The sequence below is a fragment of the Strongylocentrotus purpuratus genome, unplaced genomic scaffold (genome assembly GCF_000002235.5).
Source record: "Strongylocentrotus purpuratus isolate Spur 01 unplaced genomic scaffold, Spur_5.0 spur5_scaffold_2, whole genome shotgun sequence".
Taxonomy (NCBI): Eukaryota; Metazoa; Echinodermata; class Echinoidea; order Camarodonta; family Strongylocentrotidae; genus Strongylocentrotus; species Strongylocentrotus purpuratus.
The window spans coordinates 25,173,998-25,194,216 of NW_022145605.1; the positions used below are offsets into that span (position 1 = coordinate 25,173,998).

Consider the following 20,219-nt stretch of genomic DNA (forward strand, 5'->3'; position numbering starts at 1 on the left):
ATTCGTGGTATGGTGAGAGTGTGTGTGTGCGAGGTACGATTTTGGTTTCGGGAACGCACGTTACGCAACTTCTTCTTATTTCTTTGGTTATACAACAATTAAAAAGGCAATTTCTTCAAATTTGCTCCTACTGCTGAGAGTGTGTCAGGAGGTTTGTGTGTCTATTCATTTGCTCATCAACATCAATTTTCAAATTGAGCTCCTCACTCTTTCCAGGAGAGTTATTTGAGGAGCTCAATTTGAGCTCCTTGGCAAAACAAGGAGTGGGATTAATAGAGCTCCACCAAATTCTAGAAATGAAGGTCTGACAGACAATGAAAGCGGACAAAATATACAGTTCCTCAGGTAGACAAAGGAACATCCCTTGACTGCTATTATGTAAGATGTGTAGAACAGGTGAATATGCATGTGACACCTGTTCTACACATTTTTACATAATAGCAGTGAAGGGATGTTCCTTTGTCTACCTAAGGAACTGTATATTTTGTCCGCTTTCATTGTCTGTCATATTCATAGTGATATCAAATATCTTTTGGATTGGATTGGATTGGATTGTGGGTTTTACCATTTTGGTACAAATGACCTTTATCTGCCCATGCGCAGATTGTATCTGTAAACTCCCTTATTTGTAAAGCTTAGATCCTCTTTCATTTGATGCAACTCAAATGATGCATATTTGAAGCGTGCGTGATTAAAAACAATTTGAAGAGAGGGTACCAAAAAGTCATTTGGGGAACGGTATTTGAATTTCAAAGGAAAAATCACATTTCTACAGAAAAGTTCATTTTCTGCCCTTTCATATGACACGTGGATCAGGAAAAATGAGCCAGGGATAACAAATTTTTGTTTGTTATAAGTAATGCTTGCATTTCATAATTTGATTAAACGAACTCTCTTTCACTGGCTGCCTGCCGTAGCAACAAACAGTTAAAAATTAAGACTCAACTCCGTTTCGTTGTCTGCCGATCAGCCATGCATGAATTATTTCGTATTCTTTTTCTTTAATTTCTGGGGCCTGCACATGGGACATGATTACTATGTTGCACTTAAAAATAAAACTTTAGATAAAACTGCGATACTTTGGTGCATGTACAGTACCCTTTTTGTGTAAGTGCACTCATCTGTGGTTACAGCATTATTGGCAATGAATAGGGATGTATGCGTCGGGATGTATGCGTCGGAATGTATGTCTGTCGGCACGACAACTAAAGCATTTCGGTAGGTGTCATTTCATGCGTCCATTGACTTGGTGTGATTCCAATGCAACATATTATGGCTTCAAGTGAGGCTCTTTTGGTCGGAAGTCTGTTGGGACGAGCAAATTGATTGATTGATTGATTGATTGATTCACAGCATTTGTATGGCGCCATTTATCTGTTTTAAAAAAAAACATTCAAATTGCACCCATTGTCCCTCCTTCAAATACGATAGTCGATCTATACTATTAATAAAAGAATGAATAAATAAGTAGGCTATAGGATATGTAACCAGACATGTAACTCGCCAAAAATTCTGTCCTCTCTACCTCAACATATTTTAAGGGAGAGTTCCGAGACCTTTGTTGGTCAGAAATATGAAATCTTACATTTGGCTAATCCGATTGCTTATATTATGTAGTTCGATGTCTGAACAAAACCAGACGACTAATCTTTTTTTGTCTCGTAGAGATCGGTGACACACAAAATGATATATATCCTTGTTCAAAATTACATGTCCTACATAATGTACATAGGCTTATGCCCTGCATAACAACACGTAATATATACCGTATGCATTCTGACTATGAAATATTATTATTCGTAACGGGTGAATGAAATAATTCGCATCGAGGCAGTGAAGTATGTACATGTGGTTACAATACGGTAACCAAACTATGGTAATGCTCTTAGGTAGATCAGACTGAAGTAGAACAGGAGGAATGTAAAGAAAGCACTCTATCAGGCTAATTTCAATAACTCTTGGTACAAAAGTTATACGTGTTAAAATATAAACAGCCTTAGCATTTAATGCATGTTTAGCATATAGAAAAACAAACATGAACAACCTGATTCAAGAATCAGCTACTGTAACAGTCTCTTTTTCTTGTTCATATAATTTTTTTCCTTTGCCTTTTTCCTTCAATTTTTCATTTCCCTTTTTTTCACTTGTCCCCCCTCTCTCTTTCCCTCCCTCTTTCCCTTCCTCTCTCTCTCCCTCCCCGTCTCTCTCCCTCCCTAATTCATATTTTCGTTTTCCTGTTCTCATACTTTTCCAGCTATTCCACTTTTCCGGAAATATAATCTCTCTTCCCTTTCCGTGAGAAACCTCTAGTCCTCTACCAATTATTGACTGAAATTTGATCTGATCGGTGTTGTCCCTCTGATAGTTGGAGATTAATGATTAGTTGCCAATCAGTTATTTAGAGTTATGTATATAAACTCTATATATATATCAACTAATCTTAGTCAAGTTTTATGAATAATATTCGATATACAGTTGGCCACTAATGTAGATTAAGTCGACTACTATAGGCTTTATGCAAATTTCCATCAATACTATCTTAATGCTTAGATCACAACTAGAGGGTATTTGACTATTGCCACCTGCATGGGCCTAGTAAGGTTTTCTGAAAGTAGGCCCAGAAGTCGACTGTGACAGTCCTGGATGTACTCGTAGAAAATGAGATACATGCATGGGTGTCGATCCCGGGGGGATTGGGGGGGGGGATATATCCCCCCCCCCCCAATATTTCAGGTGGGGGGGGGGGGGGGGTGGCCTGTACAATCATCCCCCCAATAATTCACCATCAAAAAAAAAAAAAAAAATGAAGAGAAAAATTAAGGATGAGAGCCCGATGAGAGTAGTTAATGGTTATTACTCGCAAGATGACCATCAATATACACATTTTGCTATCTCATTTTCATAATACATACATGCGTGTATATACGAAGTAAATAAGACAACCGTATATGAGACAAGAATAAATTGAATTCTCGCTCATACGGCTTCATCAGGAATTGATGAATTTATTCAATTTGTTCAATCAACAGCATCATAGAAATGCAGTGCGCCAAATGCAAAGACGCAGCGTCAAAAAGCAATGAGCTAAATGTTAAGCGCGAAGCGCAAAAATAGCAATCTGCAATGCACATCAGACAATCCTGGACAGTGTAAACATAGATGAACTCTGTGACGATTTCGTGATGAGATCGGAGACAAGGAGAAAGATTTTCGGACATTAGTATGACTTATAAAATAGTTCTCTAGTTGTTATGTTGTTTCCGTTCACCCTTTTTAAAATTCACGTCATTGTATCTTTATTTTTTATTTTTTTTTCACTCATTTTATTTCCTGATATTTCCTAAAAGTTTTTCATTTTTGGAGAAAGATTATTATTATTATTATTTATTTGTAACACAAATTATTGTCAGTGGGGAAACTGAATTCAGACAAGGATTAATAAAGAGAACAGTACAACGAATCGTCTTCTTTCTTTATTAATTCAGTGAAAAGGGCAAAGCTGTTTGGGGGCAACTGAATTCAGACGTGGATTAAGCGTAATAATCAAATGAAACGTCAAAGTACACGATACAACGAAGCGTCTTCTTTTACGAATAATTTAATGAAACGTAAAAGCTTCCGCACTAAGCGCGGAATGGGCGAAAATGAATACAGACAAGGATTAAGAGTAATAATTTATTGAAACGTTAAACTGAGTTCATGAAGGACACGATACAACAAATCGTCTTCTTTCACTAATGTGAAAGCTTCCGCGCTTCGTGCAGGAATGGGCGAAAATGAATTCAGACAAGGATTAAGAGACGAGAATGGTACATCGGATCGTCTTCTTTCTTTAATCATCTAATGAAACACCAGAGCTTCCGCGCTACGCGCGGGGAAGGGGGAATTTGATTCAAACATTAAGGATTAAGAGTCGAGAATGGTACATCGAATCGTCTTCTTTCTTTAATAATCTGATGAAACGTCAGAGCTTCCGCGCTATGCGCGGAGGAAGGGGAACTTGATTCAAACAAGGATTTAGAGTCGAGAACGGTCCAACGAATCGTCTTCTTCCTCTTATAATTTAGTGAAACGTCAAAGCTTCCGCGTTTCGTGCGGCAGGGGAGAAACTGAATTCATGAAGGACACGATACAACAAATCGTCTTCTTTCTCTAATGTGAAAGCTTCCGCGCTTCGCGCAGGAATGAGCGAAAATGAATTCAGACGAGGATTAAGAGACGAGAATGGTACATCGAATCGTCTTCTGTCTTTAATAATCTAATGAAACGTCAGAGCTTCCGTGCTACGCGCGGAGGAAGGGGAACTTGATTCAAACAAGGATTAAGAGTCGAGAACGGTCCAACGAATCGTCTTCTTTCTCTAATAATTTAGTGAAACGTCAAAGCTTCCGCACTTCCGGGGGGGGGGGAACTCCCCCTCCCTGCACGCAACTCCCTAGGGACCGCGCTTCGCGTGCTCACTACCGCCCCCTAAAATGAAATCCTGGCTACGCGCTTGGGAGGGGTGCAACTTGCCACACGCTTCTACCTCTTGATTGCTTTGATCCATTGCCGAAAATATTTTGGCACCTATCATCCCCCCAACCACGGATACAAATCGACACCCTTGGATACATGTATATTAATAGTTAAAAATGAGAATTATACAATATGGACATTTTGTAAAAAGGAAAAATAACAGAAAGTTTAGAGAAGCTGATTGGTGAAAGTTTTAACTTAATCGGACACCCCCTAGGACCCCTACCCCCTAAGAAAGTTATTAGTTTGTTGAAAGTTGTAATCACTATTTATGTACGGGATTTTCAAATCAAATCGAAAAACCGAATCGGTACTAGGCCGTTTGCAAAAAAAGGAGCGATTGATTGCAAACGATTGCTTCAAGTAAAGCAATTACTTGTCAAGCAACTGAAAGATCAGCTTAAATCCGTATATGCATTACATTTTGCTCGTACTCAAAACCTTTTTCTTGCCGTCAACAAGCAATTGCTGAATGTTTCAGCAAGACATCACACCGGTGCAAACATCATTCATGAGAGAACAAAGGTGGGTTTTGTATAGTGTATTCTATTGTCAAACGGGGTTGGAGGGGGGGGGGGGCCTTTCCACCGGTGTCCTCGCCGTTTCTCATACGTGTTCTGGTATGAATCTTTGAGCTTACCGCTACACTTTTTCCTTGTCGAATCCGGATACTTTCCGGTAGGTCTGAAAAGCAACTTCTTCTTGATTTTTTCTACTCCTGTGAAATTTGGGTTTGTCTATAAACGATTATGAAAGTGATGCTTAAAACGATAAAGTCCTGATTAAAGCCATGGTCCAAACCAGCGGTGCACCTCACTGGGTCTGCCGTATATGACCATCATATTTCGTAGAAAATCCTTTCGTTGGACGCACGGGTCTTCACGTTTTTAAAAGGCACGTAGAACACGACAGCGCCTGCATGAAGTTTTTCGACATGTCTAATCAATAAATATGATAATAAACAAAACCAAGCACGAGAAATAAAACACCAACAAATGAGTCTTATATGAATAGTAATGGAATGAAAGACAATAATAATATATATTGGCCATGAAGATTAGTGATGGGATGAATACGCTTCAAAGACTGAAAAGGGGGGAAAACCCACAATAACAAGAGAAAACAGAGCAAAGCGATTATACAAGCCCATAATGTCCTGAAAATGTTTACCATTCCAAAATATAATCGATTTATATTATAGCTGTTAGCTGCTCAGAAGGAGGGCTTTATCCAACGTCTGGATGAACTATAACCTGAGAGATGGGCCTAGATTGCTGCTTAGGTCAAGGTTTTAGATCATTTTTATTATAAGTATCTAACTTATGTCCTACATTTTGTTATCAGTTGAAGTAAAAATGGCATTGAGACCAGGAGTGGACTCGAAAATTATATTTTGTATGATAATAAGATATAAATTCTGATGTTGGCCCTATGTTAACATATCCACCAGCCTAATGTTGGCCCGACGTCGAGAAAATACGTTGGGCCAACATAAGATTCAGACATTTGGTTAACATCATAGTTCTGACGTTGGCCCGATATTAAAATGTCCGTCAGCCCAATGTTTGCCCAACGTCGGACCGACATCAGATTCTGACATTAGGTCAACATCATAAACCTGACGTTGGCCCAATGTTAAAATGTCCGCCACCTCAATGTTGGCCCAACGTCATTTCCCGACGATGGACTGACATCAGATTCTGACCTTGGGTCAACATCATAATTCTGACGTTGACCCGATGTTAAAATGTCCGCCAGCCCAATGTTGGTCTAACGTTATTTTCCCGACGTTGGACCGACATCAGATTCTGAATATCATAATTTAGACCTTGACCCGATGTTAAAGGTAAAGACCAGTTATGGTCATGCGATTGCATTGTGAAAGGAATCGATCAGAAAAGATTGATCATCTAGCATCTAGCATCTGCAAGGTTCTGGAATCATCAAAATGATAAGAAATTTGGCCCATTCTTAGTAAAGTTACAAGCACTATACACAGAAATATGTATATGGGACTACCCTATATCTCTCACAGACCATGAGAGAAACAAATTTACCAAATATATGAATTAGTAGGCGGTTTCCCGGCAAATTTTTTATCATCATGTATTAGTCAAAACATATTCTTTCACATGATTGGTAATGAGAGCTTCCATTTCATTTTTTGAAATTGGGGCGTTTCCAATACTGGTCTTTACCTTTAAAATGTCCGCTAGCCCAATGTTGGTCCAACGTTATTTTCCCGACGTCGGACCGACATCAGAATCTAACATTTGGTCGATCAACATCACTAGTAATTTTGACGTTGGTCCGATGTTAAAAAATCTGTCACCTCAATGTTGGCCCAACGTCATTTCCCAACGACGGACCGACATCAGATTTTGACATTGGGTCAACATCATAATTCTGACGTTGACCCGATGTTAACATGTCCGCTAGCCCAATGTTGGTCCAACATTATTTTTCAGACGTCAGACCGACATCAGATTCTAACATTGGGTCAATATCATAATTCTTACGTTGACCCGATGTTAAAATGTCCGCTAGTTCAATGTTGGCCTAACGTCATTTTCTCGACGTCGGACCGACATCAGAATATCTGACATTAGGTCGATCAACATCATTATTCTGACGTTCACCAGATGTTAAAATGTCTGCCAGCCCAATGTTGGCCCAACATCATTTCACGACGTCGGGCCAACATCAAAATGTGAAATTAGACCGATGTTGAAATGTCCGCCAGCCCAATGTTGGCCCAACGTTATTTTTTCGACGTCAGACCTACATCAGATTCTGACATTGGGTCAACATCATAATTCTGACGTTGACCCTATGTTAAAATGTCGGCCAGCCCATTGCTGACCCAACGTCTTTTTTCCGACGTCGGACCGACATCAGTTTCTGACATCGGGTCAACATAATTCTGACGTTGACTAGATGTTAAAGTGTCCGACAGGCCAAGGTTGACCCAACATCGGACGTCGGGCCAACATCAAATTGTGAAGTTGGACCGTTGTTTAAATGTCCGCCCGCCCAATATCATTTTTCCCGACGTCGAGTCAACATAATAATCTTGACATCGGGCCAACATCGTAATCCGTTTATGCGACCCGCTATGCCACAGTTCCTGTATTCTCGCTGATAGTGTCGATATCATGAGATGTATAGCTAGTAACAGTAACCTCTTCGTGAAATGGTTTAGAAAGATCAGAGACATGTCCGTAGTTGGCGGACAACGAAAACTGTCTTGTCGTCGGTTTCTAGAAAAGTCCCTAGTGGATTTCTCAAAGGGTATGGTCCTTTTGTCTACCCAATAAATGACATGACTGATAACGTTATGACAGATATTTTTCGTAGAGATCAGGGGTCCGTTACTCGAAACCAAGGAAAAGAACAACTTTTCCCGCCAACTACGGAGATGTTTCTGATCTTTCTAAACTGTTACACGAAGAACTGACTAATTTTACATAAATTATCATGTCCATCCATCTGTCCCGCTTTTCGTTACCGCAATGAATTGAAAACTATTGAATGTTTAAATTTTGGGTAGAAAATATCAAAGCTCACAGGGTTCAGTGGCGGATCCAGGAATTTCTTACCGGGGGGGGGGGGGGTGGCACAAAATCGCATGGGGTGAAATATATGAAAAACGATGGAGCGAGGCGTCAGCGGCGAGGGAGCGGAGCGACCAAGCGGGGGTGGGTTTGGGAGGGGCAAAGTGGGAAGCATTTACAATTTTTAGAACCACATTAGACGCATTTCAGGCACTTCCTGGAGTAATATGACGTAAAATTGCTTTCTCCAACCCCCTCTAAGAGTAGGGATCTTTTGCAATTTGAAAACCAAATTTAGCGCATTAATGTCCACCGGCACTTCCTGGAAAAAAACGAGGCCTTCTGATTGGTAAGAAGTTAGAGAAAAGTGATCTGTCACGTCGCGAGACGTTGTATATGCTTCGTTGCTGCACATTGGAAAAAAAAGACGGTGGTCTGGTACTTCACCAGTAATACTTGCTAAAATTATCTCGAGTGTTTAAACTGTGTTATCAAGAGCGTCGCTAGACCTTTTTCAGTGGGGGGGGGGGGGGGGGGGGGGGGAGGTAGAGGCCACCGACCAAACTAGCCACCAATTACCGACATATATCTTAATGTCAATGTCCCAATGTCTACACATTTAACCCTATAAACCCTGGGCCATGGAACTAAGTTATTTTTCAGTTTCCCACTCCCGCGTGGAAGCTTTGACACTTCATTGAATTATAAGAGAAAGAAGACGATTCATTGTACCGTTCCAGACTTTTCTTGTTTCGCCCCTCCCGCGCGAAGCGCAGGAGCTATGACGTTTCATTCAATTATTAGAGAAAGAAGACGGATCGTTGTACCGTTTCGGCTCTTAATCCTTGTCTGAATTCAGTTCCCCCCTCACGCACTTCGCGTGGAAGTTTTGACGTTTCTATCAATTATTAGAGACAGAAGACGATTCGTTGTACTGTTTCGACATCTTTGTCTGAATTCAGTTTTCCTTTCCGTGCGGAACCTTGACGTTTCATTAAATTATTAGAGAAAGAAGACGATTTGTCGTACCAACTCTTATTATTGTCTGAACTTTCAAAAATGTTTCTTTGTAAAAAGTCACAGTTCGTAGGAAAAAAGTAAAAACGCATGTCTTAAAACAAGTAATGTTATACACCTATTGTCATATAAACAATTGCTAGCATATATACTTCGTAAGGCTTGCAAATAAATTTGCTCTCCACAATTGGTCATCAATCTAATTGTTGAAAATATGTATGGCTTTGCATGATTTCTAACATTGAATATAGAATTCCCGTTCATTTTAAAACTCACAATAATTACTCATTCAATTCATACCTAGATATTTCAATGATTCTTTCTCTGTATTTTAATTGTGATATAATTTGCTTTGTTATTACTTGATTCTAATTATACACATTTTATATTAAACCATACTATGCATACTGTATCCAAACCAATTATTACTCCTTCACCACCCACCACCCCCTCCCCCCCACCAGTGGCGGATCCAGGGGGGCCCGGGCCCCCCCCCCCCCCCCCCCACCCCCCCCCCCCCCCCCCCCCCCTTGAGAAAAAAATCATGTAAAATCATGTGATTTTTACCTTTTTTGAGGGTTAGGGCCCCCCCCCCCTGGCGCTCAAGGGGGGGGGTGCAAATTGAAATTTTTTTGAGGATCAAAAAAAAAAAAATGTGCTCACTACCCCCCCCCCCCCCCCCCCCCCCCCCCCCCCCCCCCCCCCCCCCCCCCCCCCCCCCCCGTAGTTGAAGAAGGAAGGTTGTTCCAGTCCCTAATAGTTACGGGTCTCTCGGCCTTAAACGTGAAACTTCGATTTTGACCTTACAGTTATAAATCATTTCTTTATTTCTGCAGAATTTGATGCGACAATGCGAGGTGGCTACGTATTATGTTTCCTCGATGATGGAACAGGAATGGACCCAAGTAAGTACAGACGGAAACAAAGAGTTCATGCAAAATATGGATGAAGACTTGAAATTAAGAGGTTAATAGATATGTAGGAGAACATTATTTTACAGCAATGCACGTCAAACTGGGTCTTGGGGTAATGGCAAGTAGGTAAAAAAGTTCGGAGGTCATTGTGGTCAACATGAAATTTCAGGTTTGATTTTAGCCTCTATCGCAGTATTTCAGGAACCATCTGAGCCATGAACTTCAAGCGTGGTACTATTATGCATTACCATGGTGACATATATTAACTCAGAGTTTGGGGTCAAGGGTCAAAGATCAAAGGTTATTCATGTTTATATACATGAACATTACATTTTTATTGTAAATTCTTCTTTATCTTAATCATTTTATATCTTAACCATCAAGGGTGAACTGATTAGATTTTGGATGGGAAAGGTCACAGGGTCATAAATATTGAAAAATGTTTGAAAATATCCTGTTACCGTTATAATTTGAAAAGCATTAATTTAAAACAATTCAAACCTAATTTTGATGAAATATGAATGAGCATACAAGGTTGAACTTATTAGATTTTATGTGTAAGAGGTCAAAGGTGAAAAATTACAGGGTCATAAAAGTGTTTGAAATATGAGAAAATATCTTACCACTGTAATAATTTACAAAAAACTGAACCACTGTCAACCAAACTGGGCTCAAGTATGTAGATTAAAAGAAAAGTTTGGGTTCATACTGAGGTCAGGTGTTAAAGGTCACAAGATCTCTTATCAATGGACATACACGTGATAATTATAATGGAACAATTTTTATGAATATGATTTCTACAGATGATACTGCATCCATAATCCAGTTTGGAAGGTCATCTAAGAGACTGCTTGATGGAAACTTGATAGGCCAGTATGGAAATGGACTGAAATCGTGAGTATATTATACAAAGAACTAATGTTTGTGAGTGCACCAGTGATACACTGCATAAGTCACAATAAGATAATGAGGGAGATGATGATCATTTAATCGTCCTTCTCGTTGTGACTTAACTAAGTGCAGTGCATATCCCCTATTATATAGTGAAACACAGTGCAACCTGTCTATAAAGACCACTCAAGGGAGACAAGAAAAGTGGTCTTTATAGGCATGTGGTCTGTATGTACAGGTTCATTTGGTACATATTTCAATAATAAACCGTTTTCAAGGGAAAATAAAAATGTGGTCTTGATGGCTTTGTAGACAGATGGTCACTAAAGCAGGTTTGACTGTATCATGTATTATTGGTTTATAGAAATTCGGTCTGTTTCGAGAACGCTGACCATGTAGAGATTAGGTCGCTGATTACAGTTAATCAAGTCCATTGCTTTACGTGTAGTTGTCCAAAGGAGACGTAGATGGCGTTCCCCTGTATTCGTTAGTTTACACCCCTTTTAAAGAGTAATAAGAAATATGCCCACCAAATATTTCTGACTTTGGTCCATAGGGGTACGATGCGAATAGGGCGTGACTTCATCCTCTTCACCAAGAAGGGCGACACAATGAGCTGTCTCTTGCTCTCAAGGACATTCCATGAACAGGAGAAGATAGAAGAAGTCATTGTCCCGATGCCATCATTCAATGCCGTCACGGGAACACCACTGATTGGTACCTCCGCTGCAGAGAAAGAAAGGGTAAATATCTTGTCTCAATGGCTCGATTATATTATATAGCAGTTGTTGATGGATAACTAAAAGTTATGAACATGTTTTTTTATGCCTCCGCCACCGAAGGTGGTGCCGGAGGCATCATGTTTTTGGGTTGTCCGTCCGTACGTCCGTCCCGTTTGACCGTTATCACAATATCTCAAGAACCATTTAAGATTTAAACTTAAGACTCGGGAATAGTATTTATCACCATAGGAAGACGATCTGATTAGATTTTGGAGTACGTAGGTCAAAGGTCACAGGTCAGAGAGGTCAACTTATGAAATTCCTTGTATTGAGTTTGTTAGCGCGATATCTCAAGAACCATTTGAGATTTAAACTTCAAACTTAAGGATAGTATGTATCACCATAGGAAGACGATCTGATTAGATTTTGGAGCACGTATGTCAAAGGTCAAGGGTCACAGAGGTCAACTTATGAAATTCCATACATTGAGATTGTTATCATGATATCTCAAGAACCACTGGAGATTTAAACTTCAAACTTAGTGATAGTGTGTATCGCAGTGATAAAAATACACGGGGGCTCAGGGCGAAATAGCCCCCAAAATGCTCAAAAGAGCCCTCGAAAATCACAAAAGAGCCCCTGTAAATTTGCATAGAGTTCAATGCAAAACAAATTTTAGAGTGTTAATTTCATGCAGGCAAACTTGAAAAGTAGCCCCCGAAAAATAAATATTAATTTTTTCCCTGGTGTATCACTATAGGAAAACAATCTGATTACATTTTGGAGCACGTAGGTCAAAGGTCAAGGGTCATAGAGGTCAACTTATGAAATTCCATACATTGAGATTGTTATCATGATATCTCAAGAACCACTGGAGATGTAAAAACTTCAAACTTAAGGATAGTATGTATCACCATAGGAAGACGATCTGATTTGATTTGGAGCACGTAGGTCAAAGGTCAAGGGTCACAGAGGTCAACTTATGAAATTCCATACATTGAGATTGTTATCATAATATCTCAAGAACCACTGGAGATTTAAACTTCAAACTTAATGATAGTGTGTATCCATAGGAAGACAATCTGATTAGATTTGGAGCACGTAGGTCAAAGGTCAAGGGTCACAGAGGTCAACTTATGAAATTCCATACATTGAGATCGTTATCGCGATATCTCAAGAACCACTGGAGAATTTTCACTTCAAACTTAATGATAGTATGTATCACCATATCATAATATCTCAAGAACCACTGGAGATTTAAACTTCAAACTTAATGATAGTGTGTATCACCATAGGAAGACAATCTGATTAGATTTTGGAGCACGTAGGTCAAAGGTCAAGGGTCACAGAGGTCAACTTATGAAATTCCATACATTGAGATTGTTATCATGATATCTCAAGAACCACTGGAGATTTAAACTCCAAACTTGTTTAAATTGCTCTATGGCGGAGGCATCATTTTCGACTGCGCGCAGTCAAAATTCCATCTAGTTTTAATTTTATTATTATCAGTTTTTGCAACGTGTTTAGAAATTCATTTTCTCTAATGTGAATAGCTGAAAATAAACACGAATATTGAAAATATTAAATAAATAGGGACCATGTGTATGTGCAAGTCTACCAAGATTTTACAAAAATTTGAAAATTTGTCTCTGATTAGTCAGGTCTACACTATTACAAGCTCAAAATAGGTAACTTGTAAGTTGTTATATTTTAAAAAAAACTCATCTCTATCAGCTTTTTCTGTTTAACCACACACCTTTCAATCTGATTATGTCTACATTTTGAAAGGGACAATAGGAAGCAAATTTTATCTGCATCTACAAATCGATGGCTAGTAATGTGAGTGGTACACATTCCAAAGCAGATTTGGCATTTTCTCCTCACTCCACCTTCACCTACACCAAACAGTCGTAGCCCAGTGAGATACTATCTTTCGGTATGGTGGTAATTTCTGGTCCTCTTTTAGGGTAAGGTACCCTCTGTTATAGAAAGTAGACTGAGTGGCAATCGAAATTAATTGTACAATGTTTATTCTATATAATAACAAATTTAATTTGCACCCTAGGCACCATGTCTATGACAATCTGTAGTTGGCTACAAGTTGTGGTAATATTATGGAAACTTTGTTTTGCAGCATCGAATAGAAATGGATATTATACTCAAGTACTCACCGTTCCATACAGAGGAGGAAGTCTTTAGGCAATTCAGACAGATCAAAAACTCAGGTAGGCATATTCACATTTCACTGTGTAATTTCTTTCTACAAGAGATGAATCTTTTGTTGGAATGATTTAATTAGCATCTTGTGGTGAGAGAGAACTTTTTACAGGGTATGGGGGTCAATTTTGTCCCTCCCCCCCCCCCTTCCGATCTCTTCCGTTAATGATATGGCTTTATTCTCAGATGAAATTATTTTGATTCCCTATGTGCAATGGAATGCTGCAACAGTCTAACCCTGCGTTTCTCAATCAGGGTGCTGCAAGATCTCTCTAGGGGTGCTGCCAGAGAAATTTAGTAACCTCAAAATATTATTTTGGCATAACATCGATTTTGTGAAAGGACAGAGTACGTTCCTTTATGAGGAAATAGCATTTTACAGATAAAAAGTGTATTTCCTCGCTCGCATTATTCAGAAACAGGATGACTTCAGGGAGCAAAATGCCTGAATACCTATATATTTTGGCATCGAAGTGTCCAAAAATCATTCTATTTGACAGCCAGGTGCCGATATATATTTTATATCTTTTATACAAAAATTGCATTTCTATCACTACTTTGCTTCACTCGCTATATCACAACAGTCTCTTCAAGGAGTTTGATGGTTAGAAGTAAACAAATTTTAGAGAAAAGGCCATGAGCACCAAGTTTTCAATATTGTGGCTGTCTATACATTGACTCACGCTATCCCACATTCTCATTGCAGGTACTCTTGTCGTTGTGTATCATATGAAGCTGTTAGACAATGGAGAACCAGAACTTGATGTATTTTCTGATGACACAGACATTTTGATGGGAGGTGTTAATGCACAGGATATCACCTACGACAATGGGTAAGCTTGAATGGGATGGATATGACAAATTATTTATATGGAAGCATTACTGTCATGAGTCAGAGCTAAACAGTTGTTACAAAGTGGCAGTACACTATAAAGATAAGATTTTAAAAAGAAGAGTGTTCAGCATGAGTGATATCAAGAAGCCACAGCTATAACATTTGATAAGATTTTACACATTTTGAATTTTAACGATGCCTCTGTCATGTTTTTTTTTTTAGCATGTACCCAGAAAGGTACTCTTTTCGGGCCTATGCAAGAATATTATATGCTGAACCCAAGATGAAGATCTACATCCAGGGGCGCAAAGTGAGGACACGGAAACTCACATATGTCATGTATAAACCAAGGTAAGGTATAGAAGCATTCTCTATGGTAGCTTCTAGGAGATTAATTGATTGTTGATTGATTTTATTTATTCATTTCATATAACAATTGTTTGCACAATAAAGAATATAGTTGACAAAGTAAGATCAAAATTATGAAATGAAACAGGAACCTACTGGAAAGCATAGCTTGTTTTTGTAGGTTCCCAAGAACAAATTTAATATGAACATTATTATCATAAATCATTTTAAAGAGTCTTAATAATCACAGTAAAATAGATATAATATAATAACATATTTTCGTAAACCATTTTAAAGTATCTAAATAATCAAAAACAAAAAAATACAAAAAGAAAAGAATGACAAAACGGGACACAAAGGACAAATGAGATGTTTATTTTGCTCCAGGAAATATCATACCTGCCAACCATTCCTAATTTGCAGGAATGTTTCCTATTTTGGTGGCCTTCAAGCTATCGTTTTGAACCCTAGATTCCTTTCTTTTTCTGAAATTTTCTGTGTGAAAAGTATACAAAATAGACTGTATTCCTAATGTTGCCTTGAGAATTCCTAAATTTTGTTGTGAGAGGTTGACAGGTGAAATATGTCAAAGACATAGGGATACAGCTTAGTATGCTGTCATTTGCAATAGTTCAAGACCACCTGGAATTTATTGATATTTCTATTACCAGGCTTACATTATATTTTTTTCATTATGCTCAATATCATCAAGTAGTGCTTGGATTCCATTTAAGTGATTCATGCTTTATGACAAAGTCAGATTTTCTGTGACATGAAATTTTCTGCAATGCAGCAACAACAAATTCTGAGTGTCAAATTAGCAAGAGCGCTTTTAGCAGCAAGCCTGCTGTACACGGCCCGACTTCTCTAGAAGACGGCTCATTCTCTAATCAGAAACCGATTATCTAATAAAAATACCTGCCATCCCCTGTAGTGAACATGTAATCCCTTATGTTCTTGTCAAATTGTCAAAAGATCGAGCCAGTATATGTAAATATTAGTGTATGCAACAGCTCATGCTGTGCAGCTGTGAATACCTTTTTATTATTAATCTATTCAAAGTTTGGTGTTTTAAAAGTTAAGGCATTTTGTATGGGTGGTCTTAAACTATTGCAAGTGACTTTGGATTAGGTTGAAGGTCGCATGTACAGGTAAAATCAGTACTTTACTAGAAAATGTAAAATGTATTTTTCTTCATGATTGATAAAAAAATGGGTAGAATTAGAGATCAAGACATCTTTAATGTGAGGATTAATCTGTTTAGTGTTGTTATACCAATTTCTTTCCATGAATAATAATAATTTTCTACTGAAATCTTTCAGAAGTAATTTCAGAAGCAACTTGTGAATATGAGGTAGGCTGTGTGGCATCCCCATAGTAGAAAGATTAAAGTTTGTTGCAACTGTTATTTGTTTCATTGATAGGATTTCAGCAAGTCACGTAATGAATATACCAGAGAAATGATGTCCTAATCTTGTGTGTGTTTCTTATCCTATAGGCTGTACAAATATAGTTCAAATCGCTTCAAGAAGAGATCTGAGACTGATGCGGCAAAGGCTGGAGAAGCAGCAAAGCAAGGTTTGTTTATTTTTCATTTATACTTTTTTTTATACCTCCGCCAACAGAGCTTTCAACCAAGGTTAGATGTAATATGTATGAGCAGGCAAGTATGAACTGATTAGATTTTGGGTGGAAGAGGTCAAAGGGCAAAGGTCAGAGATTTGTTAAAGTGTTTAAAGATACCAGAAAATACATTGTTATCAAGATAAATTGAAAAACTTCAGAGTATTTCAAACCGAGTTTAAATGAAATATATGTTTGAGCATGCAAGGATGAATTTATTAGATTTAGGGTGGGAGAGGTTAAATGCATGTGTCCATCCAAGGGTGAAAGTTCAAAACTTGATCTAACCTGTTGACTTCTAAATTCTCTCATTCCCATAGGCTTACATAGGAGCCAAATGGTTCCTGTATGCAATGGGTTAATTGATGTTGGTAGAGTATAAATATTCTTTAATTTGATATATATATAAGTATCGGCTTGTATGGAGATGTAGATATACAGTAGGTTTACGGTAACGCCATGTGAGAGGGGGATAATTGGGGAGTCCTGAAAAGGACTGTTGGTAATTCTTGAGCATTCCTTTTCAGGACTCCCAATTCCCCCCCCCCCCCCCCTCTCACATGATGTAACCGTAAACCTACTGTATATCTTATTATAGTTTATTAAAAAAATACTGGTAGACATTTGTCACTAGTAGTCCATAAGGTAGAAGCTGAGGCATAACAATGAATACAAAATGAATAAATTAAACATTTGCAACAAAGTTGTATTCCCTATTAACTGTCTCAATATTCTTTCTTACCTTTCTCATCCAGCTAAGGAGAATGAAAGAGAAGCTGTGAGTAAACTCAAAGAACTAGAGATGAAATACAAGAACATCAATACCAAAGACTCAAGAGTAAGTCATCAGAATACTTGTTATAATACTTGAGTAAGTCGTCAGAATACTTGAGAATACTTGAGAATACTCGAGTAAGTCATCAGAATACTTGTGAATACTTGAGTAAGTCATCAGAATACTTGTGAATACACAAGTAAGTCATCAGAATACTTATGAATACTCGAGTAAGTCAGCAATTAGGAATCCGCATTGAATAAAGAGTGAATTTCCCTGAGCCATCTATGTACCAAACTATTGAATAAAGAGTGAATTTCCCTGAGCCATCTATGTACCAAACTATTAAATAAGCATTGTGACATGACATGTTTAATCCAAACTAATGCACAATTAGGGCCTCCCATTAGATGTGCACTAGTATGATTATGCACAGCTAATGATAACTGCATAAGTCATAAGCCTACCAATCAAGGCCTCCAAAATTATTGGCCTTATAGGGAGCTGTCTTAAACTTAGGGTAAAATACTTAGCTAAAACTTCAACTTCGATTGAATACCGAAGTTGGCTAAATAGTTTATCTAAGCAGAAAGATGAGTGAAATACTCATATTTCTGACTTAAGTATTGAATCGAATACTGGCCCAGATCCACATTGAAGCACGATAGGCAGTGATGTTTGAAATGAATAGTTATAAGCTATAAAGTTTGCTTATTAATTTCTTTTAGAGACCGTCATTACTAGTTTGGCTAGGAGGGATTAGACCACACAGCGAGGTCACTGACAGGTGGCTATCTCATCAACTCAGCTCTCAAATAACATAAGAAATAGAGGATCATGGGGGACCAACAGGCACCGATTGGGGAAGTTTTCTATATAGAGGGAGCAAGTAGCTACAAGTAGGACAGTGGGGCTTTAAAGAAGTATGGGAGAGACACAATATTTGAGTACCAGTACTCATCTGGCCTGTCCAAATTTCTTTCTTGTTTCTTAGACTTATAGGATTCTCTTTCATCATTTGTCCTCCTCTTATTTTCCATTAATCCAGGCAAAGCTCCGGCAAGCACAGGCTCATGCCCAAGACATGAAAGAAGAGGCAGAGCTGAAACATAAAGTTGCTGATATCAAACAGAAGACGATGAAGGAACCAAAGACGTTAGACTTCATCTTTGGTGTCAACATTGAGAACCGACGCCAGCAGGGGATGTTCATCTACAACTGCGATCGTCTTGTAAAGATGTTTGAGAAAGTAGGGCCTCAGCAGGATGGGGGAGTGTAAGTATATATGTATTAGGGTGACTAACCCCTTATAGATAAGCTTGAGTTCTGGTAATGATAGAAAATAAATTCTCACAGTATCCAACAAAACTCACTCTGGGTGTTCAAGATTAAAAATGAATGACATGTGCTTAACGATTTTGTTAGAAAATGTATAGGGGCTGAGCAATTTCAATTTTCCTTTTTAATTTTATTTCTGTTTCCATCAAAACATTACAAATCAATCCACAACAATTAAGGAATACATAATGAGCATGGAAATGTAAGGAAATCAAGGTAAGTAATCTCAACACCATGTGCTGAACTCGAGTCGCTATGTGCAAATGAGAGTTGTGGTTTTTATTAAAGATGATTTCCAGCAAGTTTTTGTGAGTTTGTTTTTATTTTACTGGTTCAAACAATCAATCTACTGCAGGATAAACAAACCGGAATGAATTAAAGCTATGTTCTCTCGACAAACAGTTCTCATACCAGAGCTCAAGATTGGCTTTAAAGGTACTATGTCCCATTTGGGCTTGAGTATATGAGCATGAACAGATTCAATAAAAAAATTGGGGTTGGTGATGCCAGATGTTAAAGTTTTCAGGATCATTGAACATGCTTTAGGGACAGAGGCATATTAGAGATGCAGTCACATTCATCTTGTACTACTATGTATTGTTTAATTAAAAAATATGTTATACCCTTTTTTTATTTTGTGATACAGCATGTGCAGCGGAGTCCTAGGCTATGTCAACATTCCTTACATAGTATTAGAGCCAACCCATAACAAACAGGACTTTGCTGACAACAAAGAATATCGTTTGTTGCTCAAGTCTCTAGGAGAACACATGATACAGTACTGGAAAGATATCAATATAGGTAGGTTTGATAGATATAATAGCTGCCAAATAATTATTAAACAAAAATAAGTCGAACACCAAGCAACTGTAACTGAGTATTTTTTTATCAGAATCAGTTCATTATTTCCTTAGTATAGCCATTGTCATATCCCTGAGACTTTTTTGTTGCTGGTAGTTTAATTTTACAGGGTAGCATTGTTACAGAACTGATTTCCACATCAGCTCTGTTGGCCTAGACAATAATATGAAAAGAGTAAAATTATAGACAATTTTTTGCCAAGTTCTATACATGTACCAAATAATGATTTAAGGCAAAGTAAGAATAATCTATCAATAATATGTGCTGTGCCTAAAAACAAAGTATTAGGCACATTATAAATGTGAGCTATTATTAATAATGAAGACAAATTTAAAGACTTTTGTTGAAAATGACAAAAAAATGAAAATGAATGAATAAAAATAGAACAAAACCAAAACTAAAAGACAAACAATTCAAGAACAACAACATAAAAAACAACGTATAACTTTTTAAACCTATCCATACTATTTAAAACTGACAACATGAAGGTAAAACAAATTAGTGATCTGGTGGGTGAAAAGTATTTGATTACACAAGTAGCAACACATTTTTAAGGACTGATGATTTGTTGATATAAGTCTGAAACTAGAATAAATGCAATGT

The 20,219-nt window shown here is 38.0% G+C and overlaps 1 protein-coding gene across 2 annotated transcripts in view; it reads left to right on the top strand.

Moving 5' to 3' along the window:
- LOC585114 (ATPase MORC2A) overlaps window positions 1-20,219 on the top strand; it is a 42,750-nt gene that overhangs the window by 8,224 nt on the left and 14,307 nt on the right. For both annotated transcript variants that reach the window (XM_030992059.1, XM_030992060.1), the window contains 10 exons: window positions 9,926-9,994; window positions 10,807-10,897; window positions 11,451-11,637; window positions 13,754-13,844; window positions 14,543-14,669; window positions 14,894-15,022; window positions 16,518-16,597; window positions 17,398-17,480; window positions 18,466-18,692; window positions 19,402-19,556. In XM_030992059.1, coding sequence (XP_030847919.1) covers window positions 9,926-9,994; window positions 10,807-10,897; window positions 11,451-11,637; window positions 13,754-13,844; window positions 14,543-14,669; window positions 14,894-15,022; window positions 16,518-16,597; window positions 17,398-17,480; window positions 18,466-18,692; window positions 19,402-19,556 — 1,239 coding nt within the window. The remainder of the gene's footprint in view (window positions 1-9,925; window positions 9,995-10,806; window positions 10,898-11,450; window positions 11,638-13,753; window positions 13,845-14,542; window positions 14,670-14,893; window positions 15,023-16,517; window positions 16,598-17,397; window positions 17,481-18,465; window positions 18,693-19,401; window positions 19,557-20,219) is intronic.